At 43.3% G+C, this 26913-nt stretch overlaps 1 protein-coding gene across 2 annotated transcripts in view; it reads right to left on the bottom strand.

Moving 5' to 3' along the window:
• Gli3 (GLI family zinc finger 3) overlaps positions 1-21293 on the bottom strand; it is a 264642-nt gene extending 243349 nt beyond the window's left edge. For both annotated transcript variants that reach the window (XM_023565209.2, XM_003470095.5), the window contains exons 1-2: positions 21083-21293; positions 6956-7120 (exon numbers count right to left, since the gene is read on the bottom strand). In XM_023565209.2, the coding sequence (XP_023420977.1) occupies positions 6956-7079 (124 nt within the window). In that variant the 5' untranslated portion in view covers positions 7080-7120; positions 21083-21293. The remainder of the gene's footprint in view (positions 1-6955; positions 7121-21082) is intronic.
• Positions 21294-26913: the final 5620 nt, after the last annotated feature.

The raw sequence follows: 26913 nt of genomic DNA, 5'->3' as shown, positions 1-26913 counted from the left end.
TAAGCTGATTCAGCTCAAGGGATTCTAAGGGCAGTGATGTTATTGTACAGGGCAGTTCAGTGGTGGATGTGTGGCATTACGTATTTATCTACATGCACAGAACTGTATGACCCAGAGTGGCCTTGTGTGAACATTTATTAACAGCACAAAACCCATTCTGGTTGCTCATCCTAATAAACATATCACACCAACGCAAGAAGTTAGGAAGAGGAAAATCAGAAGAAGCGACACTGACCTTGCAGCTCAGTTTTCCTATCAACCTAGAAAATCTCTACAATACCACGTTTATTAATTAAAATTAAAGTAATTTAAAGGAAAAAATTAAATAAAACCAAGTTTTACTAGGTAGTTCCCAAAAGGATACGAGACCAGAAAGGAAGAAAGATAGAAAGAGAAACGAGAGACAAAGAGACAGAGACAGAGAAACAGAGAGACTCATTTGAGAAGCATTGAAACACACAATGATGCTAGCAAAATCTTCACTCTGTGGAGGAAGATAGGACAAAGGCAAAGAATCTTCCCCTTTATGGGGTGGGACAAAAGAATAGCTTATCAAATTGGAAAGTCAGTCTGGACTCAGATTTTGGAAGACATTTAAATATTAAATGAAGGCAAAAGGCTTTGAGCCTTAGTCTATTTGAGTCACTGAAGATCCTAGAACTGCAGTGGCATTAATTTGGTAGAAGACTGTGCAGGAGAGAGGAGACCAAGAACAATGTGAGTGGAGAGAAGGCACTTTCAATGCCTAAGCACAAGGACTGAGCTCCTGGAGTAGAGGGGCCGTACGGAGGTGGAGGGGCACAGGGGTGCATAAATACAGGGGAAAATCTAGCAGGACCTCAAAACCAGCAGGACACAGGAAGCATGAGAGAGAAAGGGGTCAGAGGTGACACTGCGGTTTCAAGCCTGAGTGACCACAGGAAAGGTGATATACTCAACCAAAATAAAGAGCACAGTGGTAGCCAGAGGTCGAAGGTCTGTCAGTCTGGAGCCCAAGAGAACTGGAGTTCTTGTGTGAATCAGATTATTTATCATGAGTGAGTTGCTTTTAAAAGATGAAGCTCTTTTAGACATAAAATAAAATCTAACTCTGATATAGCACAAATCTCCCAAATGAGCAATGTAACTGAACAGAAATAGTTTATCTCAGTAAAAAAGAAAAGAAAGGAATCAAGAGAAGGGAGGAGAAAAGAAAAGAGGATGTATATATGTCATTTGCAAACCACAACATATAATCATCACAATGTTAATATTCAAGGACAAAGATCTAAATAAATTTTCTTAAAATTATCCCTTCTTATTCTCTGACGTAAGAAGGCATTTAGATGAAAGGTAAAGAAACTTTAGGTTTTTATAATCCATCCTTCCTTAAAATGAGCAAGCCTGGTCACATTTGGGATTTGTGAAACATCTTGAACTATTTTTCAGACATCTGAGTCCAACAAATTCATCATTACTTTTGCCAAACATTTTTCCCTTAATTTGAAAACCTATGTGTATTTTCAAGAAAACACAATCCCTTTGTTTTTGGATTCATAGCATTTAAACTCATCAGCATGCTTCCTCTTAATCCCAACACTGATCTTTGCAGAGCTCTGGCTATGGTGTAAGCTTACTGCACAGTACAGCCATTGTGTCACTTAATCCTCCCAAGATAGACCTTGTGAAGTAGATGTAATTATTAGCTTGCTAACAGATGAGGAAACTGAGGCACTGAGAAGTTAACTACTCACAGCTGCATAGCTAGTCCTTGACAGTACCACAACTCAGTCCAACTTTCAGACCCCCAAACTTGCACACGCTCCTAAACAAAACCCTATAATATGAATCCATTTTATCTGAAAGCCCCTTCCACCCATCTGTCATGTGCCAGCAAATGCTATGTGGCCAGGAAAAGAGGAATTAACATCTAAAGAGCTGAATGTGGTGCAAACCGTCTGCCCATTTCTGAACAGAATAGGCACAAGGATTCAGCATAGGAAGAGTCAAGAAAACAAAAGCTCATGGAAGATGGAGAAGCAAGGAATTTCAAACTTCCCATACAGCTCTTCAAGCTGGGGATCAAGAGACAGACATCACAGTTACCACCTAAGGGAGGGACCCTGAGGGAGCTTACCAGCATGGCCAGGAAGTCACCAAAGGTGAAAAGAGAAAACAAATCTCTTTAAGTAGGTACTGACTATAGCTATTTCCATTTACAAACCTCAAACAATTTTTCAGCATCAAACCAAGCTCTTTCTTTTGCAACAACCAAAGGTAACAGGGAACTTCCTTTCCATTTAAGAATTTACCTATCAACTTTAGTTTCCTGTTGCATCATTGATAGGGTGATAATTTTATCTTTTTACCACCGTTAGGTATGTCCCAAATAACTTTGAGATTCGAGAAAAGATTCTCTAGACAGCAGTTCCATCATTTATGGTGGCTTTCTTTTTAAACACCAAAATAGCAGGTTAATAAGAGCTATCAAATTACTCAAAAATAAATAGCCAAAAATGAGGCAAACCTTTCAAATTGAAGAGCAAGAAATAGAGAGAAACTGTACAGGATGAGATGTGTAAAGTATGAATAGATCTAAATTTAAAACTGATTATTTAGCATCTAGTTTAGGAAGTAATAAACTGACACCAGAAACACACATTATTAAGGTGCCTTGCATATAATCTTATCAGATTAACTGATTAAGTCCACAATGAGAACTATTATCTGAATGCACACCTTATATGCAAAAGCCACCATGTTACTGATGTCACAAATGATCACGTAAGTGACAAGTACACTTAAAAATATTCAAAAAACTCCTTTTGTCATTAGCATTTCATAAATAAGACTGGAATTTAAAACTGAATTACGGATTCATTAAACCATTGGCATATCACGGTTTCATGTAAAACCTGTCAAAGGCTTTATAACACAGACAGAAATGTCAAATGTTAGACAAATCAAAATTGGCCTTTGTTCCCATACAACACTGAGAACACAGTTTTTTACTTGTGTTTACTTTAAATTTCAGTCTTACAGAGCAAATGCCTGTTTACAGTGGTGTTCGAGGTTTCAGAAGCCTGTATCTGGCTGTGTGTATGTTGTGTTTAAACAAAACTCTGTACGGGTGCTATTCTAGAAGCAGAGACTCAGCAAGAAACGCAAGAAAACAGACCTGTGAGGGCACGCTTTGGAATGTGCGTGCTTTGGCTGGGAGCCTCAGAATCAAGAACAAATTACACCACGTCATGGTCGGAAAAGTTAAGTAAGTCAACTTCACCAATAACTTTGCCAATAATGAAACGTTTTTATTTGTTTGATTTCTTTTAATCATGAAATGGTGGATGGAAGAGAACATGCATATATAACATGCATTTGAATTCAGTGCCTTTATGCTAAGCTACATCTAAACTCTTTTTTACTGATTTTTGTTCTGAGACAGGTCTTCTTAAGTTATCCAGTCTGGCATCCAGCTTGTGGTCTTCCTGCTTCAGTTTCCCAAAGTGTATGGAGGGCAAGCATAAGCAATTATGCCCAACCTGAACTCGTGTTTGAACTCTCCAGTTATAAATCGAATGGCAGAACTTTGGAAAGAAAACTGAAGAAATCTCTGTAAACAGAAATGATCAGCACTACCCAGGACAGCATCCCACTGATGGTTTATTCCTGTCTGGGAATAGTTTCCATGCAGGTCTCCATGAATTTCTGAAATATCTGTAGAAAGACAGATGGACGCACAGATGGAGGACAGCCATAACAATGGTAGCCTCTTCCTCTGATCAGCACATAGCCAGTGCATTGATTGCTGAAGGTCTGCAGACCACAAACTCTAAACTCAGACAGGGAACAGGACCAAAGCCACAGGCTGGACCAGAGACAGAGCCCACAGAGGCTGTGCAGCCCACTGCCCATCGTCCTTACACCACCTGGGGCTGGAGAAGGCTCTAAACTAGTTAGATGCAAACTGCAGAGAGCTCTGCAAAGATCATAATTATTACCATTCACTGAAACAAAGAAGTAAGTTCATTTTCCTTGCTTTTCCTTTTTCCTGTCTTTAAACTTATCTGTTTGTTTTTCTGGAATCCTCCTAAGAAGGGGAAATTTGTATTTTAAAACAACCACTTCCATCTGTTTGATAACAAGTCAGATTTTAGATGACTCTCGAGAGCTCTCACTCAGGACTTTTGACCCCAGATGGGATGGGACTCATAATAAGTGCAGGAGGGGATGTGGGCTTCAAGGGCACAGGCTGATCAGGTAACAAAGCCAGTGGAGAACAGTTTAGGAAACAGATCTGTGATTATTCCAAGCCATAAGATTGACTGATGCAAAGTAAGGCCCTCTTGCAGTTATATCCTCAAGCCCCTGTGTATTTTATTTCAAAGCAAGGTCTCTCTGAGTCGCTAAGCTGCCCACACTGGGCTCAAACTTGTCTCAGCCTTCCAGAGGATGGCAGGTGAGTACAATCACACTCACCTTATCTTTGGATTACCTCTCGTAAATCACAACTGCTCCTTGCATTAGTTTTCCCTCCAGGTTTCCTGACCACTGTCCCACTTAGGTTAATTCTGTTCCCAGTCACTTTCCACAGGGTCGTGGGGGGACCTGTGGTCACAGGGTGGCTAAGGACCCAGAGCAAGAGTAGAAAATCTAGGTGCATATCCTGGGGTAGTAGCTGCACCTTCCTAAGGAGGGAGGAGATAATGACTACATGTTGGCCACTAGAATGCAGCTTCTCCTGCTCCTACACAGTGCAATGGCACTGTGTCTGGATATCCCCCTAAAGCTGTATGCAGTTGTTGGTGAGCTTGGAGCTTTTTCAGTGGTGACAGAATCTATAGAGTGACTGATTCATGTTGTCATGCTACGATTAAGGGTCTAGGATTAAGGGTAGGTGATTACTAAATCATTGTACTGATTGGTTTGGCACCGTGTAGCCTGGAAACCAATATAAGGAACAGAAAGAAGCTTATCTTGTCTTGTTCCCTTTTGCTCTGCTACCTTCTGCCTACCATGAACTGTTTCTCCTCTGCAATGGCTCCTTGCCTTGGAGCCAGCTGATTAGGAACTAAAACCTCAACAAACTGTGAGCTAAATAAACCTTTCTTCCTTGTACTTTCGGTATCAGGTATTTTGTTTCAGTAACAAGAAAAGTAACTAAAAGAGGCACCTTCTCCCAATGCCGTGTTTCTGGCCTCTTCCCTCACACATCCACACAAATGCATTCCCAATGTACTCCATGCTCACCCACACCCACACACACCCTAAAGATGACCCAAAGCTGAAGTTTCCTAAACCATGATGTGCAGAAAGCACTTACCCTACAAAATACTATGCCTGTACTTCTGACACAATAAATTGGGCTGATTTTTACAAGTTCCAGAAGAAAGAAACCAGGATGACGTGTTTCTTTTAAAGGAAAAATACACCTTCTGTGACCACCTTGGGAAAACTGTGGAAATATTCTGCCTCTGGTTCTGAGGTTGGTTTGTTCTTGCAGTAATAGGAGTTGAACCAGGGCCTTTATATTGAGCTACATCCCCACACCTTCTTATTTTATTTTGAGCAAGCAACTTATTAAATTGCTCAGAATAGGCTTGAACCTGTGATCTTCCTTCCTCAGCTTTCCAGAGAGCAGGAATAGCAGGCATGAGCTTTGGGTTCTGAGTTTAAATACCATAAAGTAAGGCTCGTTGTTTATTTATTCCAGGAAAGATTATAGTAGGATGACTTATTTTTTGCATACTTCTATGTAAATCCATTTTTCAACCCAAACATATCTCCCTATGGACAAATGCAAGTCTGGACTCATCAGCCAGCAGGTCTGACAGCCAGGTCCTTCCCTCTGTGCCACACCCAGCACCACTCGTGACACCAAGGGAGGAGGGCAGCTGGAAGGACAGAGTGGACAGATGTGGGCACGCACAGAGAGGTGGCCAGACTCCTCAGGAACGCCTGCTTTCAGAGGTGAGGGTTCTGGGCCAAAGCACCCTCCAAAGATGATTTCAAGTCTCCAACTCTGCATTTAAGAAAACTGTAAATCATACCAGTACAATCTTCCTTGGAATAAATAATGATAGATTCATGGGAAGATAGGAGGAAGGGAGCAGGTTGACTCATGAAAATCAGAGTCCAGCTATGCAGCACCCAAGAACTAGCCAGCTGGATGGTGACAAAGTGGACTAGAAGCTGGGAGGCCAGGATGGCTGTAAAAACTTCAAAAGTCAAAGGCACTAACTGTCTTCCAGGAAGGATGCAACGGTTACCACTAACCCATCCAGTCTGTCTGCACCACCAGGGGCCCTGGAATTGAGATTCACACTCCATTCTTGAACTGAAATTCCTCTGGACACTACTTACAATGTACAAACGCAATGCACAGAAAAGGTGACCGGCTCCATGTTACCTCTGAAAACAATTAAATAAATTCAATTTTACAAGCCAACCATGAAACCCATCTCAGATCTTAATGCTACTTTAAGGTTCAGCTGTTAAATGTTTAAATCCTTTATAGCAGACTACTTAAAACTAAGGAAGAGGGGGTTGTCATTAATTTTTTATGTTTTTTTTTGGTTGTCACTAATTTTAACAAAGACAACTTGTATGTCTTTTGTAAAAGCTAATTATTCCAAAGAGTATAGACTTTCCATGTGAAATGCAAAGCATTTTGAACTCTCGCCAGACTAATCAAGTTGATTTCCAAAATGCCAAAGCAGGAACTTCCTATAATAAATAACCTATCACATTTACATCTCAAATTAGAAAATCTGGAAGAAAGCATGTAGGTTGAGTGCCAAAATGGAGATTACCGAAGCCTACCCAGTCCCCATCGCCCTCCACCCTCCACCCCATGAGTTTTCTTCAGCCTTTTCTAGAACAAGCACCAGTCCAGGTGGAAATGCTCAATTCATAAGAAATGTAGAGGACAAAAAGAAGATTGCAGATCATCTTTGGTTGTGGGGTGGCCGCTCACCATTGGAAGTAGTACTGGAAGCCACCGCTTTCTCACTGACATCTGTTCGGGAGGAGCATTTCACAATGGAATTCTCCACTTTCTTCTTCTCAGTGGTCGTGGAGCTGTGGGACTGGGCCTCCATGGTGTCTTCTCATTACTTCAGCTCTTTTCTAGGGGGAACACCTACAAAACACCACAAAGCCATCAACCTCCTGTAAGAGTAGGAAAACATGACCTCACCCAAGGTTCCCTTTGAGAGTCAAGTCAGCAATCAAAATTCTAGCAAAAATTCAGATCTGAATCATGTTTCTCCATAGGTTTTTTGGGGGGAAAAAAGGCTCTAAGTTTTATTAATAAGCCAGGCAAATGTTACCTACACACCCAAAAGGAAAACTGAGGCATTCCATAATGTGAACATTTTCCTAAATTCTTCCTGAGTGCTGGCCACCAAATGGTTCAAATACCTCCATTGTTGACTATGTCCATAATGTAAAACCCAAGTGTCATGTTACTCTTTTAAGCAATGTCCACAGCTTTCTCTTCGGGTAGCCACCTTTATAGAAAAGGACATTAGGACAACTTCTAAAGTAGGTAAGTGGTTTTGCTTAGATGTTTGAAAGAGCATCCCACAAATGCTCACATCCAGGTCTTTTATACAAAGTTCTGAATTAAAGAACAATTCAAGCTAACCAAACAATGACGTTTGCTTCTTTCATTAAGATATTTAAGCTGTAATATGCGTTTTAATCCAAAATCACTCAGGTAAACACTATCCTAAAGCATGAGAACCTCTCAGATCATGTGGATTCTATTTTTAAAACAATGTAATAGAATAATATGCCTCTGATCACCCAAGGAAAAGCTAGGAAAGATCATCAACAGCAAAGCCAGCAGTCACTAAAAAATCAGAAAACACCACTAGAGGCAGGCTCAGTCTGTTCATCTTTCACTGGCTCATTCATGTGATAATTGTCCTAACTCATTATTCATCAGTTTTCACTCGGCTTAGTCCATGTTCTTTTCTACAGTCCTGTTCTACACCTACAAATAACACAAGAAAAGATGAACAGTCTCCTTCCTGGCATGTTTTCTTCAAGATATCTATGCAACACCATGGTGGGCATTTTATATCCATCTTATTAACCACTTATTTTTCTGCATTGAGCGAACTCCATAGTATTCAATAAAAAAAGCAACTGCTTCACCAGCCAAGTTAAAAATGTCAGATGAAACATGTTTAGTCACCTTTAACTTCTATTTGCAAAGGAACTGAAAATTCTTTAATGTACAATAAATTCCCCTTGACCTGGGTTTCAAGTAAACAGAAGTCTTAAGAAACAAAAGTCACAGCCCTGTGGGCATCCGCCTTTCCACTAACTCCTAATTCTTTTCTGAGATTATCCAGTGTCATTCAGTGTAAAACACACAAGTTATTTAAGAACAGCTTTTGTGGAATAAAAAGAAAAAAGAAGCACCAAGTGAAATTTACATATCAATTGTAAGATCCACTCCAAATTCAGAAACATCCCTCAAAGGCACTGACAAAGAGAGAAGAGTCAAGGGTTTGCAAATATCTTCAACCAGCTCAAAGTGTGTCAAGCTAGAAGACCAAGGCTACCTGACCAGTAGCCCAGGAGCTGTCCAGCACACTAACTCGGGCGACCTGTTGCTGAGCCTCCGTTGTGTTACTCATCAAATGACAGAATCAGACAGTAGTATTTATCCTTTCCACTGGAGGAGGGAGAGCAATCCTCTTTCAGAATGTGCACAAATTTAAGAAGCGTCTTCCAGAAAACAACCTTGAACACTGCAAACACAGGAATGTGCACTTAAATTTGCAAAGGATCACAGATCCTCCAAAATTTTACCATGAATCCAGATAAGGAAAGCTTAAAAGAAAATGCTCAGCTAACTATTCCTTCTACCTCTGACAAAGCCCAGAAAAATGTGTTTTTTAATGCTTCCTGACATTGCTTTAAATAACATTTCTGATACACCACAAGATCACAATACAATCCACCTCACTTTCTCAGAGTGGTACAGAACCGTTGGGATCAGGGCTGCTGGAGTGCTTGCTAAGTGCTCTGGTTCCTAAATCCAATTTCTGAGGCCATACCTACATCTTGGGAGAGGTGGCACCTAGGAACCTGTATTTTAATCAGTAGTACTCACCAGCATGTTTGCTAAAGCTTTCTAACAATTGTTCTGTATGTTTTGTTTTACTCATTGCTATATAGTAGGCAGGAGGACCTCACGGATGTCTTTGTTGACTAGAAAGACTAATGAATAAAGTACACTCCAGAATATTGAATTCACAGCCTACCCAAGTTTCCCTCAGTACCCATTCCAATGATAACCAGCTCTTCCTCTAGAAAGGTCTTCACTGAACTTCTATCCCTCCCTCTAGATTGTGGGCTGGATTTCTGTCTTCCCAACACCTAGTACACATAAGAATGTTACTGATAAAGTAGTCTATTACATCCATGACCCTGTGACTCTGAGTCTACATACAGTATCCTGTGTTTTAGTCCCACTCAGTAATCTACATACATTATAGTCTACATTTGGAATTTCTTTAGAAACTGGCAAAGTATCTAAAAACCAGGTGTGGTGATACATGACTATAATCCCAGCACTCTGGGAGACTAAAGCAGAAGGATTGCAAACTTTAATCCCAGTCTGGGCAATTTACCAAGACTTAGTCTCAAAATTAAAAATGGGTTGGGGATACAGCTCAATATGAAGGTCCTGGGTTTAATTCCCAGAAACACACACACACACACACACACCACAGGAATACTGAATCAAAACATCCCATTTTTAGCCACCTAAAAGAAACAGGGTCTTATATCCAGTTTTATGTCTTTGGGTAGTTTGCCAGTGGAATCTGAGTACTCAACTAAATTCAAACTTTACACAGAAACATACAAATGGACCAGAAAATCCCATTAAGAGATGAAATTCCTAGTGAAAACTAAGTCTCCTCTTTAGCAGAGGAAGCTAATTAACAGTAGTGAAAAGACAAGTCACCTAAGTTCCTTGACAAACTTGGTTTTTGTGGAATTGCTGGGTTTTTCCCCCAAGGCAAAGGACTTCATTGAATGAAAGCAATGCAACCCTCCCCATAGTTATCTGAGCAGAGAAAGGCTTCAGCAAGAAGAGGTAAAGCTCCAGGCACTGCCTACAATCGCACTAATTAATAGTCTTACCAAATGCTAATTCCTACCCTTGTTTCAAATAGATTTTTTTAAAAAATAGGCCCTCGGTCACCGAAAAGTCTACTCCCTTCTTCTATTTTGACAACTTATTTTTGGATCTCATTAGTTAGTAACTAATTATTTAAAAGTGTAGTTGATGTGTGGAACGTGGCTATAAAAATGGCAATTTGCCAAGGCAGACATCTGCTTCCTGTATATTCCTATGAATTCAACTGGCTTATTTTACCAGTAAGACATAAGTTTGTTCCTGCAGTTATCAAGAGAAAGGTTTAACATTCTGGACACCCACACCCTGTCAAGTTGTGCAGGAAGAGGCAAGGAGCAGAAAGGGCGGCTCCTTCTAGGTGAGATCATAGGTTTCACAGCACAGGAAGCGGTTAGAAACTCCGTACTGAGACGATCATTAAAGCTTTATTTCCAAGCTGACCAGTGCTGGGGCTTTGGAAATATAACCTCTAACTTGTTTAGAACTGAAATACCAAGAAAAACTTAAAGTTCTGCTTCACTTCAAGGACTTGTCGCTGAGGAAAACTTGCTACTGCTCTTGGGATGTGAATGAGGGAAAGGAGACTTTCTCTCCCCACGGATACAGTTTCCTTGCTGACAACACCTTGAATCCCTTCACCACGGAAACATTACATGCAAGATGTACTGGCATGCTCCTTGACTTCTGAGTCCCAGCAGCCTGAGGACCTGGGGAAGAAAAACAAAAAGCAAACAGGAAAACTTGCTCTCTTGCTGCATGCCTTCCTAAGGCTTGAAGTCTCACAGGTAACAGGGAAGGGATGGACATTCCTTCCAGAAAGCAGCGCAGGCTTTTCCCAGTCAATCACCCCTGAACCTTTTGTGATTTCCCTGAGGCCAAAAACCAGTGCACAATTAATTCCAGATCCTATTTAAATCTAATTCCCCTCCCTACTAGCAACCTGCCTGCAGGTGGGTCTTTTCTTCCTAAATTATAAATCTTAACCTGCACCAATCTCCTGTAAAACAAAACACATAAAGCTTTCCGGAGCCACTGACCAGGTGAAGCTGCAGCACAGAGTCACATTTAAAAGTAAGCAAGGGGAAGAAAAAAAACTAAGTAACACAGTATTGACCAAATTGGAGAATTGATAAGAAGGATCTGCATTTTCAATAGCCTCAAACCGTCCTTTCTGGGGTTGCTACTTAGAGATGTAATAAGGGAAGGATAGGCAATCCAAAAAAGGAAATTTAGTCTTTACAAAGGAGAGAGGGGGCCCCCATTTATTAGGATCTGGCATTGGTCAGGCTAGGAGGCTGTGGTTCACGTGGTCTGAGGCTGCCCCACTCTTAAGTTTTCCTGTCCAGCCACTTCAGAGAGGTTTTTCACACCCTGTAGCACTTTTCCCTCTCGCCTGTGTCCTGGGTTATTCCCTGTGCCCCTCTCCCAGGCTAATTCATTAGGAGCGCGGCGGTGTGCATGAGGTGTCACCCATCCATCATCATTACATCAGCGCGGGGACATTCCCACCGCATGCTCCAGTCCCAGTCCCAACAGTGCATCGGGAATTTCACAGAAAGGGCTCTGGGTGTCTGGGGGCAGAGGCCAGAAGCGGTGTTCTCCAGGACCCACTTTGATCTGCAAGTGGCTTCTGGAGACAATGCAAGTCTGCCAGAAAAGCTGTGAGAGAAAGAAGAAGCACTTAGGGAGAGGGCAGGGCTCAGGGCTTCTGCAGGGCACAGATGCAGCCCATATCAGACCAATTATCCTGCTCTTCTGGAATATTCGTGGGCATTTGTAAACTCTCTCTGGTCAGCCCACCAAAATGTCCAGCAGAGTTGACCCTGGTTGTATTCACGCCTTTCTAACTAGCTGGATGCAACTTTCTAGGCACTTTGCAATGCAACACCATGTGTATGTGTGTGTGTGTGTGTGTGTGTGTGTGTGTGTGTGTGTGTGTGTGTTTTGCAGGATAAAGAAACACTGGGAACACTTGAAAAGGCCTCAAGAAACCAAAGGGTGTATGTTTCACTCACAAAACCCATTTACCATATCCCTGGCCCCCAAATGTGGCTGTCTTCATTAGCTGCCATAAATAGAAAAAGGTAGCCAAAGCACAGACACATGGCCTCATTGTGTGTCTCTGAGGGAAGCCCTCCATGGAGTTCCAGAGTTTAACCTGTCCCACCACAGGGCTTTATACAGTGGTAAATAGAGAGCGTGAAAAATGGCAATTCTGGGAACACATGCAAAAAATCACCCTTTAGTCTATGCTTCAAAGCCGCTGACCCACAGGCAGGAGGATTCCTTTATTGTTTAAACACTTAATTTTTTTTCAAAGACAGTAACAATGATAATGCCAGTAACATTATGTTGGATCTGAATGGAATCTAGGATGAAATGCAGCAGCAGCTTAAACTGACTGAGCACCCTCCCTGCACAGCATGCAGGACATCCAGTTGGTTTTTTGTTTTGTTTTTTGAGTTGTCTGAAGTTGGGCAGCAATTCTTTTGACTTATCTTTCTTAATGTCTTTAAAGACTTAAAATAACTAAGCTAGAAAGCCTGATGAATGATAACCTCATCCATTTCTGATGGGTTACAAGAGCTACGGCCAGGAGAGGCCACAAACAGAAGACTGCAACAGGCACAGCAATGCCACTAGCTGCACCATGATTATACCTGAACTGTGAAAGTACTTTGTGTAGTCTAAGGAACTACTGCTCCAGGGGAGTAAGGCTGCTCTCAGAGAAATCGCATTTGTGTACCTGTACCTGAAGACTGATCTCATGTGTTCATGTTTTAAAATTCCAAAGCCAAGCAGCCTGGGTAGAATGTACAAGGCAGCTTCCCTCATCTCATTCTCTACCACTACTAGATCAGCTGCTACTTCAAAATAATACTCTTGGAGCTCCTATGTATGCAAAATTCCTGTTAAACACTGTTTTCAGTAAAATTCCTATCTAAAAAATACCTTCCTGAAGCTATTACTCATTCCTTAAAGAAAATAAAGCTTTTAGAAAGATAATCTTTGTTACAAAATCAACAGGCACAAAGCTGATTCTGATTTTAACTTTTTGATCAATTTCGAAAGGAAGAAACAGTCTTAAGGTTCAGTGAACAAACTGCAGGAACTGAAGTCATCTCAGTGGATTTTGTGTAATTGTGCACTGGAGAAAACCTCGTGCAGGTTTCTGATGTGGTTGATGGTTCCTTCTGTGTAAAATATCTTCCTGAACTTAAAATCAATTAGGTACCCATAACCTCTGTGACACACTACCAGTTTCCAGGATTTCTAAGACCTCTTTTCCCTTTCTGTCTGTATTGCTTTTCTCTTTCTGCAGGAAAAGAAACCCACCTTCATGAGTTCTTAATGAAATCTTCATGAATTTTTAACTACAGTATTTTTAATGCACAATTATTTTTACCTTTATACGAGATTATTTTCCCCTACAGGAAGGAAATCTTAAAGCCTTAACTACAAAATAAGAAAACTGCTACCTGTTCAAGGTGTCACTGGTAGAAGAGAGCTCCCCAAATTTTTTGTCTATTGTCTTCCATCTTTCTTTGCTATGTTTCTGAAGGCAGACAAACAGTATTCAAAACAGACATCCCCCAAGTGGAATTATTCTAGGAAGAAATAATTGCGTTGCAATGAAATTAAATGAAACTGGTTTCTGTAAATTAACTACAACTGAACTCTTAAGAAATCCACACATCTAACTTCCACCACTGAAAAGACTATATGACATGAAAGCAATCACTGCTATTACAATTAAAAGCACAGATGACAGCTTTGGGTGCCTATTTTATTTTTCTGCCTTGTATATTTAAAAGAAAATATCATGAGGTACTTTTTTCTCAGCTGCCAGAAGTACTTAATGGCAAACATTTGAGGGGGGATGAGGTTTCTATTTCACATTCATTCATTACCACTTCTGGGTTCTGCAACACTTTCAGAAGCAGCCTGCATGGAAGGTACCATGAGAGGATTAAAGACACTGCAGAAACACAGTGACACCCACTTTCTGCAGGTTAGCTGCATACAGAAAATCCTCCTCAGACGGAAACCTAGATCTGTAAGTCAGTTATCAGTTTATAGATCAGTTAAGCTCATGAAAACCGTATTCCCCTTAAACCCACATATCTCACAAAAACCTCACAACTGATCAAATGTGTCCCTTGTCTCCCTTCACTGAGGTTTATTGGAATTACAAGTCTTCACATATTTTTAGAAGAAAAAAAATTGTTAAATTATTCTTACAGCACTTATATAACTGAGTTCCTAGAATCCTGTGGGTGTGTACAACAATAACCCTTAAAAGGCAGGAAAGATGTTTTATGGGTAATAACAGAATTTTAAAACATTACAAGCAATACCTGTTGGAGTTGAAAAATCAAGTATGGATAATATATAGGTACCCAACATACTTTTTGTGAAGTATTATTCATCCTACTTTATCCTCCTGATTTTTAAACTTTTGATTCTTAAATCATACAGGAAACTCTAATAGCCAACTTTTCAGAATTTAAGGATTTTTAAATTAAGGCTTACTTTATAAAAATGGTCCATGGTTCACTTATCCTATCCACTTTGCTTACTTACAGGGCAACATTCTCCTGCTGTCTTAATTTTGACCCTTTGTATGTTCAGAACTGCCAATCCAATCCATGCCGCATTACACACCCTCCTTCCCAGGGAGACTGTGGGGTGCAATTTCTTTTTAACATCCACAGTTCAGATAGCAGACGTGACCTGGACTAGCTGGCCTGATGCACCAGATTCTAGGTTTCCACACATCTGAGTCATTAATGCTTCGTTCTCAAGCCACTGGGTGAGGTTTCTCTACACACTGATAACTTTCTGCAGAATGCATTATTCTTTTTAAAAATACCACGAAATGAAATCAATAACAGCACTTAACAACCCCTCCTATTCCTTCATTACTAAAATTTGAATCTTATCTTTTATCTAAATGGTGCATTTTCTTTTGGTTAAAAAAATGAACTTAATAGTTTGTAATGTAAAGTTCTCTGGAGTCTTCTTAGGCATTTTCTGAAATCTTCAAAAGTCAAACGGGGTAAGTCTGCAAATTTCCACGAGAAAATGAATAACTATAATGTCATACTCTATCCCAAAGTTATCTGGATAGACTTTTTATCAACTCCACTATTTAATTAATTGAACTGAGGCATATGATTCCACTATACACACTCAAATACTTGCAAAATGTTACTCTCCTGACCCTGCTCCACAGTCCTCACCCCCTCCCCTAGGAAAAGAAAAATGTAAAGAACAGAAAAGCCCCTCTAGCCGCTTCAAGCCACCAATCAATCCAATTTACTGCAGGTACAATTTATATGTACAGTACATGCCACAACAAAACCACAGTGTGATGCCAACATGGCCCTTAAGAAAGTTTTCCCCTAAATCTCTGGAAAGGAGCTTTAAAAGAAAGCAAGGATTACAGCCAGCTAGAAGGTAGGGAGGGGACTTACCTCAAACCCAGCCAAGCGGAAATCAGAGCAGTAATTCCACAAGTCGACAGAGTGCGCTTTCAAAGCTATAATGGTGTGAAGAAGTACCGGGCAGCCTGGGCTGTAGGCAGCACTAATACACTGATGACTAATGGCTGGGCCCAAGCAGACAATGAATTTGGGGCTTGAAAACTAACAGAAACCATGCAGTACTTTGACAAATGGGCTTTCACTATTTCATTCATTGAGTAACCTTTAAGCACAAAATTGGCTGCAGTTCTCTTGGGAATGATATGACATGTTGCCGGACAATGATGTAAGTATTTTCTTTTTTAATTATGACTCTTACGCAAACTGTAAGAGCACCATATACAAGGACGCAGCCATAGACACCACAGATGGAGAACTCGACACAATACTGCCTTTCAGGAGGGGGCTGAAATGTTCCAGTGCCACCTTATTAACTATGTAATGGCTTTTTCATTCAGCTTCTTTCGAAAGCCATAGATTTTCTGAGACATTTTGTCGGGTTGAAATATACACACCCAGAACAAAAAACACTTTCACATTAAAGAAATGGGGAGGGGGGCAACAACAACAACAAAAAAAATACAATGGTAATGAGTAGCTAAGAAATATATTAAAATACGGCACATTTAGAATTACAAATGGAAAAAGTCTAATTTTCAGGGACCAGGAAAAGGAAAATGCCATACAAACAGAGATACCACGTAAAAGTTTGCACTCCAGTGCACTCCAGTACAAACACATTTAACATTCAGTTTCTTTCCAGCAGCTTCCCTCCCCTCTTCCCCAGGCATTTGTTAGCCTTTCTATTTAGAAATTACAATTTTGGCAATTCCTAAAGAGAGAATGAAATATCTAAAGCGTCTCTAAATTAACAAGTGCCAGACAGCATCGCCTTCAGCAGGTCCTAAAAACTTAAGAAAAAGATCTTAAAACAGGAAGCTTAGTGAGCTCATAAAACTGTTGTTGGAGCCAGGAACACATAGCATATTTAATCTGCAAACTGTGAGAGTCCACAGTGATTTCAGCGAGATCTGAGGCATGCCCTCAAGGTTTACTGGGATCTGGGATTAGGGGGTTGGTAAGAACCTCTACTGCCCATGGACATGTTTTTCTTCTGCAGTTAAACACAAATGCAGGGAGACGTTTGACTGCTGCTTGGCGTTACTGTTCAAGTTATATAAAAGCTTTGCAGCTCCTTTTGCTGTCAATATATCAAAGTTTAAAAAAAATCATCAAAGTGTGAAATTTCATTTAAAGTCTTTGCCAGTCTTACAGCTCTATTGCACAGGCCCATCAAATAAGAGCAAAGATGAAAAATACACTGAAAGTACTTGAAAAAGTTTGCAGCGGTACTCCTGCCCCTGTTGTTGTTTATTCTGTCTCCCTTTATTTGCTTTGAAACTAGAACAGATCAATTTTCATCTAGAAAAATGACAACGTGAAGTGAAGGGCACCAGCTTCTTCCAGCCATTAATGAGAAGACAACTTGAAATCACTATTAGAGTGGAATCTTTTGCTTAACAAATATATATGTATTTGTTTCTTCTGTAGTCATTTCAGCCTTTTAATTGGCTCTCGTGATGTTAAGTTCACAGAAAATGACTTGAATCTTCCAAAACACAGCAGACAACCTGAGCATACGAATGCCAGCAGAACTTAAAACCCCCTTCAAAGAATTCTTTAGCTGGGGATTTACAACAATTGCATGAAGAAGAAAAGTCTGACTTTTAAGATAATCTACTATAGTCTGAAAGCATTAACATTCCATTACTAAGGTTTTCTTGAGCATTTCATGTCTCATTGATTCACTTCTCCTTCAAGACTGGTTTTTCTTCGTGCATTGCTGTCTCCATGTGGGTGCACGCAAGGATGATCATTAAATTGTTTCCTTTCATAAGCTCCTAAACTCTACCCTCAGCGTTTGGGGGAGGGGATCTCAGGAAGCAAGATACCTTACATAGAAGCAAGGACCTCTAAAAAGCAACCCTAGAGGAAGTCTGAAACCCTTATGGCATGCAGGTAATTAGAGAAACTTCACTAGTGAAGAAACAAAGGCAAATCCAACTTTTAGACTGGGGCATCAAATTGATAAATTAACGATTCTTTCATTAAATAAGTAATGAAATAACTGAACAGGGCCATTTTTCATCAGTGCTGAATTTTCTCATTTCTGTCTGTGGTCCTCTGCAAATGAGACATATACAATAAAAATGTGTGTCTATCAGGGTTCAAGCAAGGAACACAAGCATGTTAAAAGCACAGGGAATTGGTAGGCATCAGGGCCAGTGCTACCAGCTTATTAGAAATAATGTAATCTATACCTTTTAAAGTGTTCCTGCTTGTGTAAAATTTCACAAGACACATCTCATGTTGAACTCATTCACGCATCTTAAACCAAAGCTTCCCTAGGCTGACTTTCAGAATTATATTTTCTGAAAGGATCTCCCCTTAGGCAGAGAGCTCCTAATTAAATAGCTTTTAGTGTAAAATAAACTCTCTGCTCTGGATAAATATGCTATTCCAACTAATTTAAATGTTATTTCATGTTAGTTTTAGGTTTGACTCTAACTGGCCATGTATTTGTGTATCAGGTTAAGAAAAGTATTTCCTAACATAAACAAATTCTAAAGATACTTAACAGTTTCCTTTGCTAAAACCAATCACCACTGCTTTAATAAATCCCTTCATTTGAAATTCTGCTCTGCTTTAGAAAAATGAAGAAATTTGAGTTATTTCCACTATTTTAAAACATAGCATTTTCTTCCTTCAAAATAATCTTGACACATGTAATTAAGAAGCTGTCAGACTATTATTAATTTTTAATTTAAAACCTAAATGAAATAATTACAGGAATCAATCAATAAGGCACCTATTCAAATTACAGAACAATTACATAAATACTCAAAATTAATACTTTAGGCCAATTCTTGAAGATTTTGGTATAACACGACAAGAAGTCAAACCACACAAAAAGTATGCCACGGAGAGGCTGAATCGTCTCTGCCTTGAATAGAGGGGAATGAGACCATTTCAGATGGCCATGGCACAGGCCCCCCACCAGCCATGCCCAACGCGCTCACATAGCAATTCTTCTCTGAGAAGTTATTTCCACCAGAGACATATTTCAAATATTTAAAAAATGGCCTCCACCAAAATCACATTTAGGAGGGAAAAGCCCAATTACTTGAATTTTCGGCCGAGTGTCCTTATTGTGCCATGGAAAAAGTAATTGGGAGGGAGAGGTTTTCAGAACTGGGCGGAAAGTGTTTTCAGAGCTAATATACTCGCGGCACTGCACCAGTATTTGCAGGGCCCGACCCCCCATACCTCTAAGGATTGGGCTCTTTTACTGGGAGACGCTCAGTCCATCATTTCAAACTGATGTGGCAGCTGGAAAATGTGGAACAGCTGGCAGAGAGCAGGGAGAAAACGTTTTACATAAATATATGTACATATAAACTGGCGGAAGGCCATGTGCACTGTACCCAAGGCCAGAATCTATCCGGCAGTCTGCACCAGGGAGGTAAGTTGAGGAGCGAGATGCAAACAGCAGAGGAAACCTCTTCAGTCCTGGCACATACGGAGTCAGCAGGGGAAGCCTCCGGGGGTCCTGTGCTTCTTGCGGGATGGTATGTTACAGAAAAGGCCACGTGAGCGCAAAGTTCAGGAGAGGATGAAACGCCGGGTATGGAATGGAGCGCCTGCATCTAGCAATCTGCTTATAAGTCGCTTCACAAACTCCAAGTTTGGAGATCATTATTTGTTCCCTCTCCACCTCCTCCCGCCCATTTTCTGTAGTGCGACTCTAGAAAGTCTCTGTCCCTACTGAGAGATGCTTTCCCCAATCTTCTCAGTGGAAAGGCATCTCTAGAATGACTGCTACAAGAGCCATAGCTACTTTGCTCGCGTGTCTATGTGCGTGTGTGCGTGGTAGCGTGCGTGTGTGTGTGTGTGTCTGCGTGTGTGTTGCCCCTAGAAAGGAAAATAAATAAAAGAGAATCCCAAATCATATACAGATGGTACAACTTTCACTTTTCCTCTCTGATGACGGAGGCGCGCCTCTGCATCCGCTCACACCACACCCCCGCCCTCCAAAAAGAAGCCCCGGCTGCAGTGAGCGCCGGCAGCCGCGGTCCCCGCGCGTCCCCACCTCGCGGCCGCCTCCTCCGCGCATCCGAGGGCCTCGCGCGCCCCGCGCCGGAGCCGGAGCGCAGGGGACTAAACAGGGGGCTGGGGGCTCGCGGAGCTGTTTTTAACTCTTTGAGCAGGAGTGGGCGAGGGGCGCAGTTGGCCACCCGTGCAAACTTCGCGCCCGCTGCGGGATGTGCAATTCTGCAGTCTGTCTGGACAGCTGGAGAGGCAGACACTTGGAAAAGGACTTCCAAGAGGGAGGGCAGAGAAGACTTGCTGCGACCCTTACGGGAGGCTCTCTCCATCTGGGCGCTTGGTGACTGCCATTTTCGTCCCATCCTGCCCCCCGGTTGAGGACCACCTCTGGACCCAGAGGCCAGGGACGCGGCCGCCGGACCTGGCTGCGTGGCCGCAAAACAAAGAACTTCGGGCGGGACGTACCTGCGGCGCGACGGCGGCTGTCAAGTCCCCGAGCGTCCCATAGACCCGGTCCCGGGCGCGGGCGAGCGGACGGCGGCTGCTAACCCGAGCGGCGGGGCTGGGGGCGGGATGCGCCCGCCGCGGGCATAATGCGGGGGCTCGGGCGGAGGGCCGCGCAGGAGACGGCTGGGTGCGCGAGCGCGAGTGTGCCCGGCCCGCTCCCGCCCGTTCTTGCAGCTCGGGCATCAGTTGCAAGGATCGTGTAATCCGATCCCTTCTGACTCACAGGCCCTGAGTGACAGTTCTGATTTGGTTCCGCCGCGGGAGGGAGGGGAGAAGAAAAAGAAAGAACTCCCCTACCGGCCGCCCCTGCGGGCTTCCGATCCACTTTCCGGAGTGAGGTCCCATCCCGCCGGGCACCCCCCGCCCCGACCCGCGCCTCCCGCGCTACTCACGGGGTGCAGAAGTTGTCCCCGCTGCGCGCTCCCCTCCCGCGCGCTTCTCCGGCGCGCCTCTCCGCCTCCTCTTCCTCCTCCTCCTCCTCCTCCTCCTCCCCGCATTCCTCCTCCCCCAAGTTTTAACAGATGTGGCCCGCACTCTGACTCTCTCTTTCTTCTTCTTTTTCTTTTTCTTCCTCCTCCTGCTCCACCACCTCCTGCACTACCTCCACATCCTCCTCCTCCACCTCCGCCTCCTCCTTCACCTCCTCCTCTTCCACCTCCTCCTCCTCCACCTCCACCTCCTCCTCCACCTCCACCTCCCACTCCTCCTCCTCCACCCCACCCCGCCCAGTCCCGGTCTAGAGGCCACTCTCTGGCTTGGACGCAACGCGCCAAGCAGCCGGACGCCGCTGCCGCCGCAGGGGACGAAGTTGGGAAAAGTTGGAGCGCCGCTCTCGCCTTACTTTTGCTTTCTCGCTCCTCGTAGGCCGCTCCCAGCCGGTCTCCAGCCGGGAAGCCGGTTCCAGGGGCGACGCGGGCGGCAAGGAGGCCAGGGTCCGGAGCGGCTGGGGGAGCCGGGGCGCCCCAGCCACGCGCGCACTCCCTCCCCGCCCGCGCCCCTCCCCGGTGCTCACACTGACACATCCGTGCCCGCTCCTCCTCTTCCCCTCGGTGACCCCGCGCCCGCCAGCCCGCCCGCCCGCCCGCCCGCCCGCCGCGCCAGGCCCCACCCACACGGCAGGGGAAGGGGCCCGGCGTGATGTCACGCGCGCCCTCTCGGCCCGCGCGCGCCGGTGCGCCCCTCTTCTGCCTCCCGGCCTCCACTCTTGCTTAGCTCTCGCCGTGGGGTTGGACACCCCTTCCTTTTTCAAGAGCTCCTCACACTACCACCCCCCAACCTTAGCTCCCTCTTTTCTTGTTTTTCCCAGACCAACCCTGCAACACCCTCTTGCGCAGGATCCTGCTTTGCAAAGTTGGGGCTTCTCCTCCGGGTTGGACCTTGTCTTTGGGGCAGAATCTCAGGAGTGGGACTCTCACCACACAGCCTGCCTTTCCTGCAGGCCATTCATTTAGACGCAAAAACAAAGACCTCAGGCTTGGATCCTGGACATGATGCTTTTCCTTGAGCTACAAAGTGTCCCTGTCCTTGATTAATCTTTTTTTTTCAGAGGCCCAAGCAATTTTTAAAAAAAATCCCTCCTTCAACAGGGCAGTCCACATTCATCTGATGCTTTTCAGAGTACCCCTCCTGGACCTGTAACTAGAAAAATGAGATCTCAAGGGGAAACAAAGGAACATTGGAGAATCCCGGGCTGAGGAGTCTGCCCACCTACCTAGCCCTGGAGCTCAGGGCGCGCTAGCTGGGAGGGAGTCTCGGCATGTCTCCACGGAAGGACAAGAGTGGGTGGATGACTGATTCGCTATTATGATTTGAAGAGCATTTCGAGATTCAGATGCTTAGCTGGAGAATTTTTTTTAAGGGAATTGACGGTGGTATTCACTGTTTCCTGGGACTTGTTGCTTATCACAATGACAGGACAAAAGCTGAGGCTGACCATAGCTTTTATGGTGGAAGTAACGGAAATCCTTGTTAACCTTTTAAGATTGCTGTCTGCCTCTCCAGTTTTTGGAAGGGAAAACCAAAACACGATTCATTTGTCACAAAAAGCAGGGGTAACCCCAGCTCCTTCGCTGCTGGCCTCAGGCGGGGGTGGGGGGGATTCTTGAAATCTCCTTAGACTCCAAGGCCATCTGTGGGTTCCTGTCAGGAATATCAGGTCTCATGTGTCCCAGGATAGCTATGGATTTCCAGTGAGATCATACCTATAAAAGTGGAGAGGGAATTAGTTTTACAATAGCAAGCTACTCCTTCAACAGCAGTCTTTTGGGTTTTTTTTTTTTTTTTCCTTTCTTTTTTTGTATTCAAGACTGTTTCTGTGTGGATCTCATGAATGCAAAATCATGCATTGCTGTTCGTGGCAAAAAATAAAAAGGACAGCCAATAAATCAACAAGTAAAGTAAACTAGATATTTTGACTTTTATGTTGGTCTTCTAGCACGCTTTGAGACACAGAGATCTTGATTTTTCCATTCTAAAAAAGCCTCGCACAAAAGAAAACAGCTAATCTTTCCCCTGTGCCCATCAGAGTAAAGAAAAGCAAAGGAAAATGAAGAATACTGCCTGCTTTATGCTCAGATTCTTCATCTGAGATTCTTGGTGGAGATGTCCAGCTCTCTCTCTGCTTTAAGGGTAAACTTGTATGGTAATGAGCACATTTTGCAGAAATGATAGAGGAGGGAAAAATAAACCCAAAGTTTGCCTTTAGTGTGAGTTAAATACTTCCAAGACAGAGTGATTTTCAATCTGTGTTAACTTGAGAGTTCTTTCCCAAGTGACACTTATGTAAATATATAACCTATTAAAATATATAGTTTATATAATATATAGTACATAATATATAGTATATAATATATACTATAAAATATCTACATATAATATGAGACTGACTGTTCTGGTAGGAATGGGATGTCCAATCTCTTCACTCACCACCTTTGTTTGATGACCCCTGAAATATCTCTAAGGATCTCAAAAGCTACCTAACTGGTCATGAAAAGCAGGCACTCTGAGATACCCTTTTTGAAGCCTAAAAGAACACTATCAGAAATTCACTTAAGACTTGCTAGCACCAATCCTTTATCATAAGCAAAAATATTCTTCATCATCATCCCTCCCCCAGCAACAATGAAGTAGAATTGGATACTTTCGTTTGTTTCCTAAGGGTTACACTAACAAACCAGGCCAACTGGACAAGTCAGACAACAGACGTGTGGTGTCTTACACCTCTGGAGGCTGAACATCCAGAATTAAGGTGTCACTCAAGGCCGTATTCCTTCTGAAATGTGTGGAAAACTTTTTTCCTCAGCACCTACAGGTTTCTGTTGATGGCTGAGTGTCCTTGGTGTCCTTTGGTTCGGGGCAGCTTCACTCCAACCTGTCTCCCAGTCACCACTTGGCCGCTCTTTTGTCTGTCTCCTTCTCTAATAAGGCAGGAGTCATGTTGGATTGGAGGACAATTTTACTCCAGTATGAGTTTATCTCAACTGTTTCTAAGGAAGATCATGTTTGAGGACCCAGGGATTAGACCTGTGATGTATCCTTTTGGAGCTCATGATTCACCCCATAGCGACACTGTTCTCCAAGAAGCTGGTGGGTTGGAGGCCTGGTTATCAGACTGGCAATGTTGGGGTAGTAAGATTCTGTCAAGGCAGAGTCTAGGAGGAGACAGGTCACTGGAAGGAAAGGATTGCACTTGGAAGATAATTCTCTTGGGACTCCACTTACCCTTGAAGGAGCCAGTTGTTATAAAAAAAACAAAGCTTACCCTTTCCCTAACTCTGATGTCCTGTCTCCCCATATGATTGCTGTCAATATGAGGCTCTCAGCAGAATCCCAATTGATGAGACTTCCTGATCTTAGACTTCCAGCTTCTATGCCTAAGAGCTAAGTAAACTTTTTTTTCCTTCCAACTACTCAGCCTCAGGTATTTTGTTATACTCACAAATCTGTCTCATAGTTTGCATTCCCAGAGGGCAATCACGTTTTCCAAAAGGTTAAGTATTCCTCAGAGCCAGCCCAGAAAGATAGCTGCCCATAGGCAAACAACATTTGCCCTTCATCACACAAATGTTATGTAAATCGCAACCTGTGTCTTCTAGGAATGCCAGGACTCTCTTTGAGGCTGGTCACTTCTGTAATGCAGATTTCTGCATTCACTTCCTGTCTTAGTTACTTTTTACTCATCGCTGAGACAAAATACCTGAAGCCCAAAGTTGAGAAAGGTTTCAGTCCACACTCAGTTGGCTCCAAGGCAGGCAGGCTCCAAGGCATACAAACAGCAAGGAAGAACCAGCAAAGAGCAAGACACACCTTCTTCCTGCCATTACACCACATCCTGGCTCCACCCCTTTGTGGGTGGAGCACTGACACGATCAGTCCAAGCACTAGACAATGAACCATCACAAATGCACAATGCAAACTCATGAGGCCTGGGGGTGACAGACATAAACCATGACACTTATCCTACCAGATAATGCCTTCTGTCCACTGCATTCTAGGGTCCACAGTGCCCTGAAGTCACTCTGCACCGTTTGTCTTCCTGTCTCACTCTGTTTCTTCCCCCGCTGTGTTATCCCCATCACCCTCTCTTCCATTTTTTCCTCCCTATCTCTTTATCTGCCTTTCCCTTTCCTCACTCTATGCCACTCCTGTGACCAAAGCATAGCCCTGAGAATGAAATAATAGGACATTAATCTCCCTTGTTCTCCATGCCTACCTCCTAATGTCCAGGTTGCATTCAGAGCTAACAGAACCTCCAAGACATATGTTTCAGGAACAAGTGTCCAGGATACCAGCGGTGTAGTAGCTGATCTTGATCCTAAAATCAAGGATATCCATGAAAATTCTATCCAAGTTGGACAAGACAAGGCCAGGACTCCCCATTTCCACCCAGCTTCCTGGGTGCCATCTTCCACATTCACTTCCAGGTCCAGGATAGTCCATGGGCAGCACATGGTCTATCCCTGAGTGCATCTCTTTAGGTTTCCTGCTGATTTCTTAGATTTGTTTGTTGCCCGGATGATGCATAAAAACATACAGGGAAGGTGCAGACGGACCTCTCAAAGGTTGCAGAGAAGGGAGCACTCCTGCAGGTGGAGCACAGTGGCCAGGCCTGAGCTGCTCCCATGCCACTGGGTGGCTGCCAGCCAAGGAAGTGCCTTTAGGAACCTCCCACACAAGGTCTTCCAGGGCTCCGCACTCAGCACCCACACACTAGTCCTTCCATTTTCCTGGAGCACAGGGATTATAAATGGAACCCAGATGTCTGCTGTGTCCCTCTTCACCTTGGAGATGTAGCTATAATTGGCTTGGACCTCAGCCAATCCCAGGAATTGGCTAGGTTAGGAAGTTAGGAAGATCTTTTAAAAGCCTCCCTTTGGGTCGCAGCACATTTCAGAGGCTGCGGCTGGTGCATGACACTGACCCACTGGAACCCTTGCCTGCTGCACAGGAAACCCCGTGCTGTGAGAAAGGAATGAGCTGGGAATTTTATTGATGATTTGGGCAGCCTAGGAATGATTGTCTGCATCCCTTTCTTTTCAAGACAAAGTCATTTTCTCTCTGGGTCTCACACAAACACTTGAGTAACCATGTTTTCTCCTTGATTCCCTTGGAGCTTATTCATGAGACACAGTGGTGTCCCAGAACTCTTTGAGCCCCATGTCCCTATGATGATCCATCTAACCATGTCTTTGAGCTACCTTAAAGCTGTGGCAATGAACAGCGGCCTGTGGGACAGATGTCATCTGCCGATGTGTGTCATTTAGCGTGCCCCTCCAGAACATCTCCAGAGCGAGCCTGGTCTCTCCTTGTGGCCATGGCCCATGCCACGCTCCACTTCCTCCACATGCAGACTCCCCATTTTACACAGCCCACCTTCCTCCTGCAACTGGCCTTCACAATCCACTATACACTAACTGAGCATTTTGGTGCAGAAAGGAAGAGATGAGGCATTAAACAAATTCAACAAAACCAATCTGTACCAGAATTCCTTGCTAGAATTTTTCTCTTGGTATTTTTCCAGTATATTTTTCCCACTCTCCTTTTCTGTTTAGGGTCTAGCACAAATAACTGTTCTCTTTGACAGAGCAACTCACTCTGTCTCACCGAACTAAGATGATACTTGTTTTGTTTTGTTTTGTTTTGTGGTTACTGAGTATTGATCCCAGGACCTTTTCATTGAGCTGCATCCATCCCCAACTTTTTAAAAAAAAATTTTTTTTAATAGAGTCTCACTAAATTATATGCTGGGCTTGAAATTTTGATCTTGCCTCAGCCTCCAGAACATCAAAGTGAGAAGTATTCTGAGATGCCAGAGTGCAGCAACATGGGGCTTTTCCAGTTAGCAGAGTCTGCCTTTCTGAGAAGGATGTTCAGAACTTCCCACATCAGTTGATCTGTCTTCTGACTCTCTTTCCCTCCACCTCCTCTCATGCAACCCCAGCAGCAAGTCAGTGTGTTTTTTCCAAATAAGTATGAGAAATTCCAATGAGAATCTCTGTTGACTAGAATTTCCTCCCTCTTGTTATGTAAGAAATGGACAAGATGGAGACCATAGGCCTAGGGATATAATGAGGTGCTGGGATATTTCAAGACGAAGGAAGAAGCTACCATGTGCTTGGTAACTCTCATACCTCTGGGAAAAAGTGCGCCCCAAGTTGCAGGATTCAGAGGAAG

Source organism: Cavia porcellus, unplaced genomic scaffold, assembly GCF_034190915.1.
Source record: "Cavia porcellus strain 051 isolate PalLab524CR breed Dunkin Hartley unplaced genomic scaffold, mCavPor4.1 scaffold_23, whole genome shotgun sequence".
NCBI classification, from domain to species: domain Eukaryota; kingdom Metazoa; phylum Chordata; class Mammalia; order Rodentia; family Caviidae; genus Cavia; species Cavia porcellus.
Note: the sequence above shows the minus strand (reverse complement) of the source record. Positions and strands in the feature narration are given on the sequence as shown.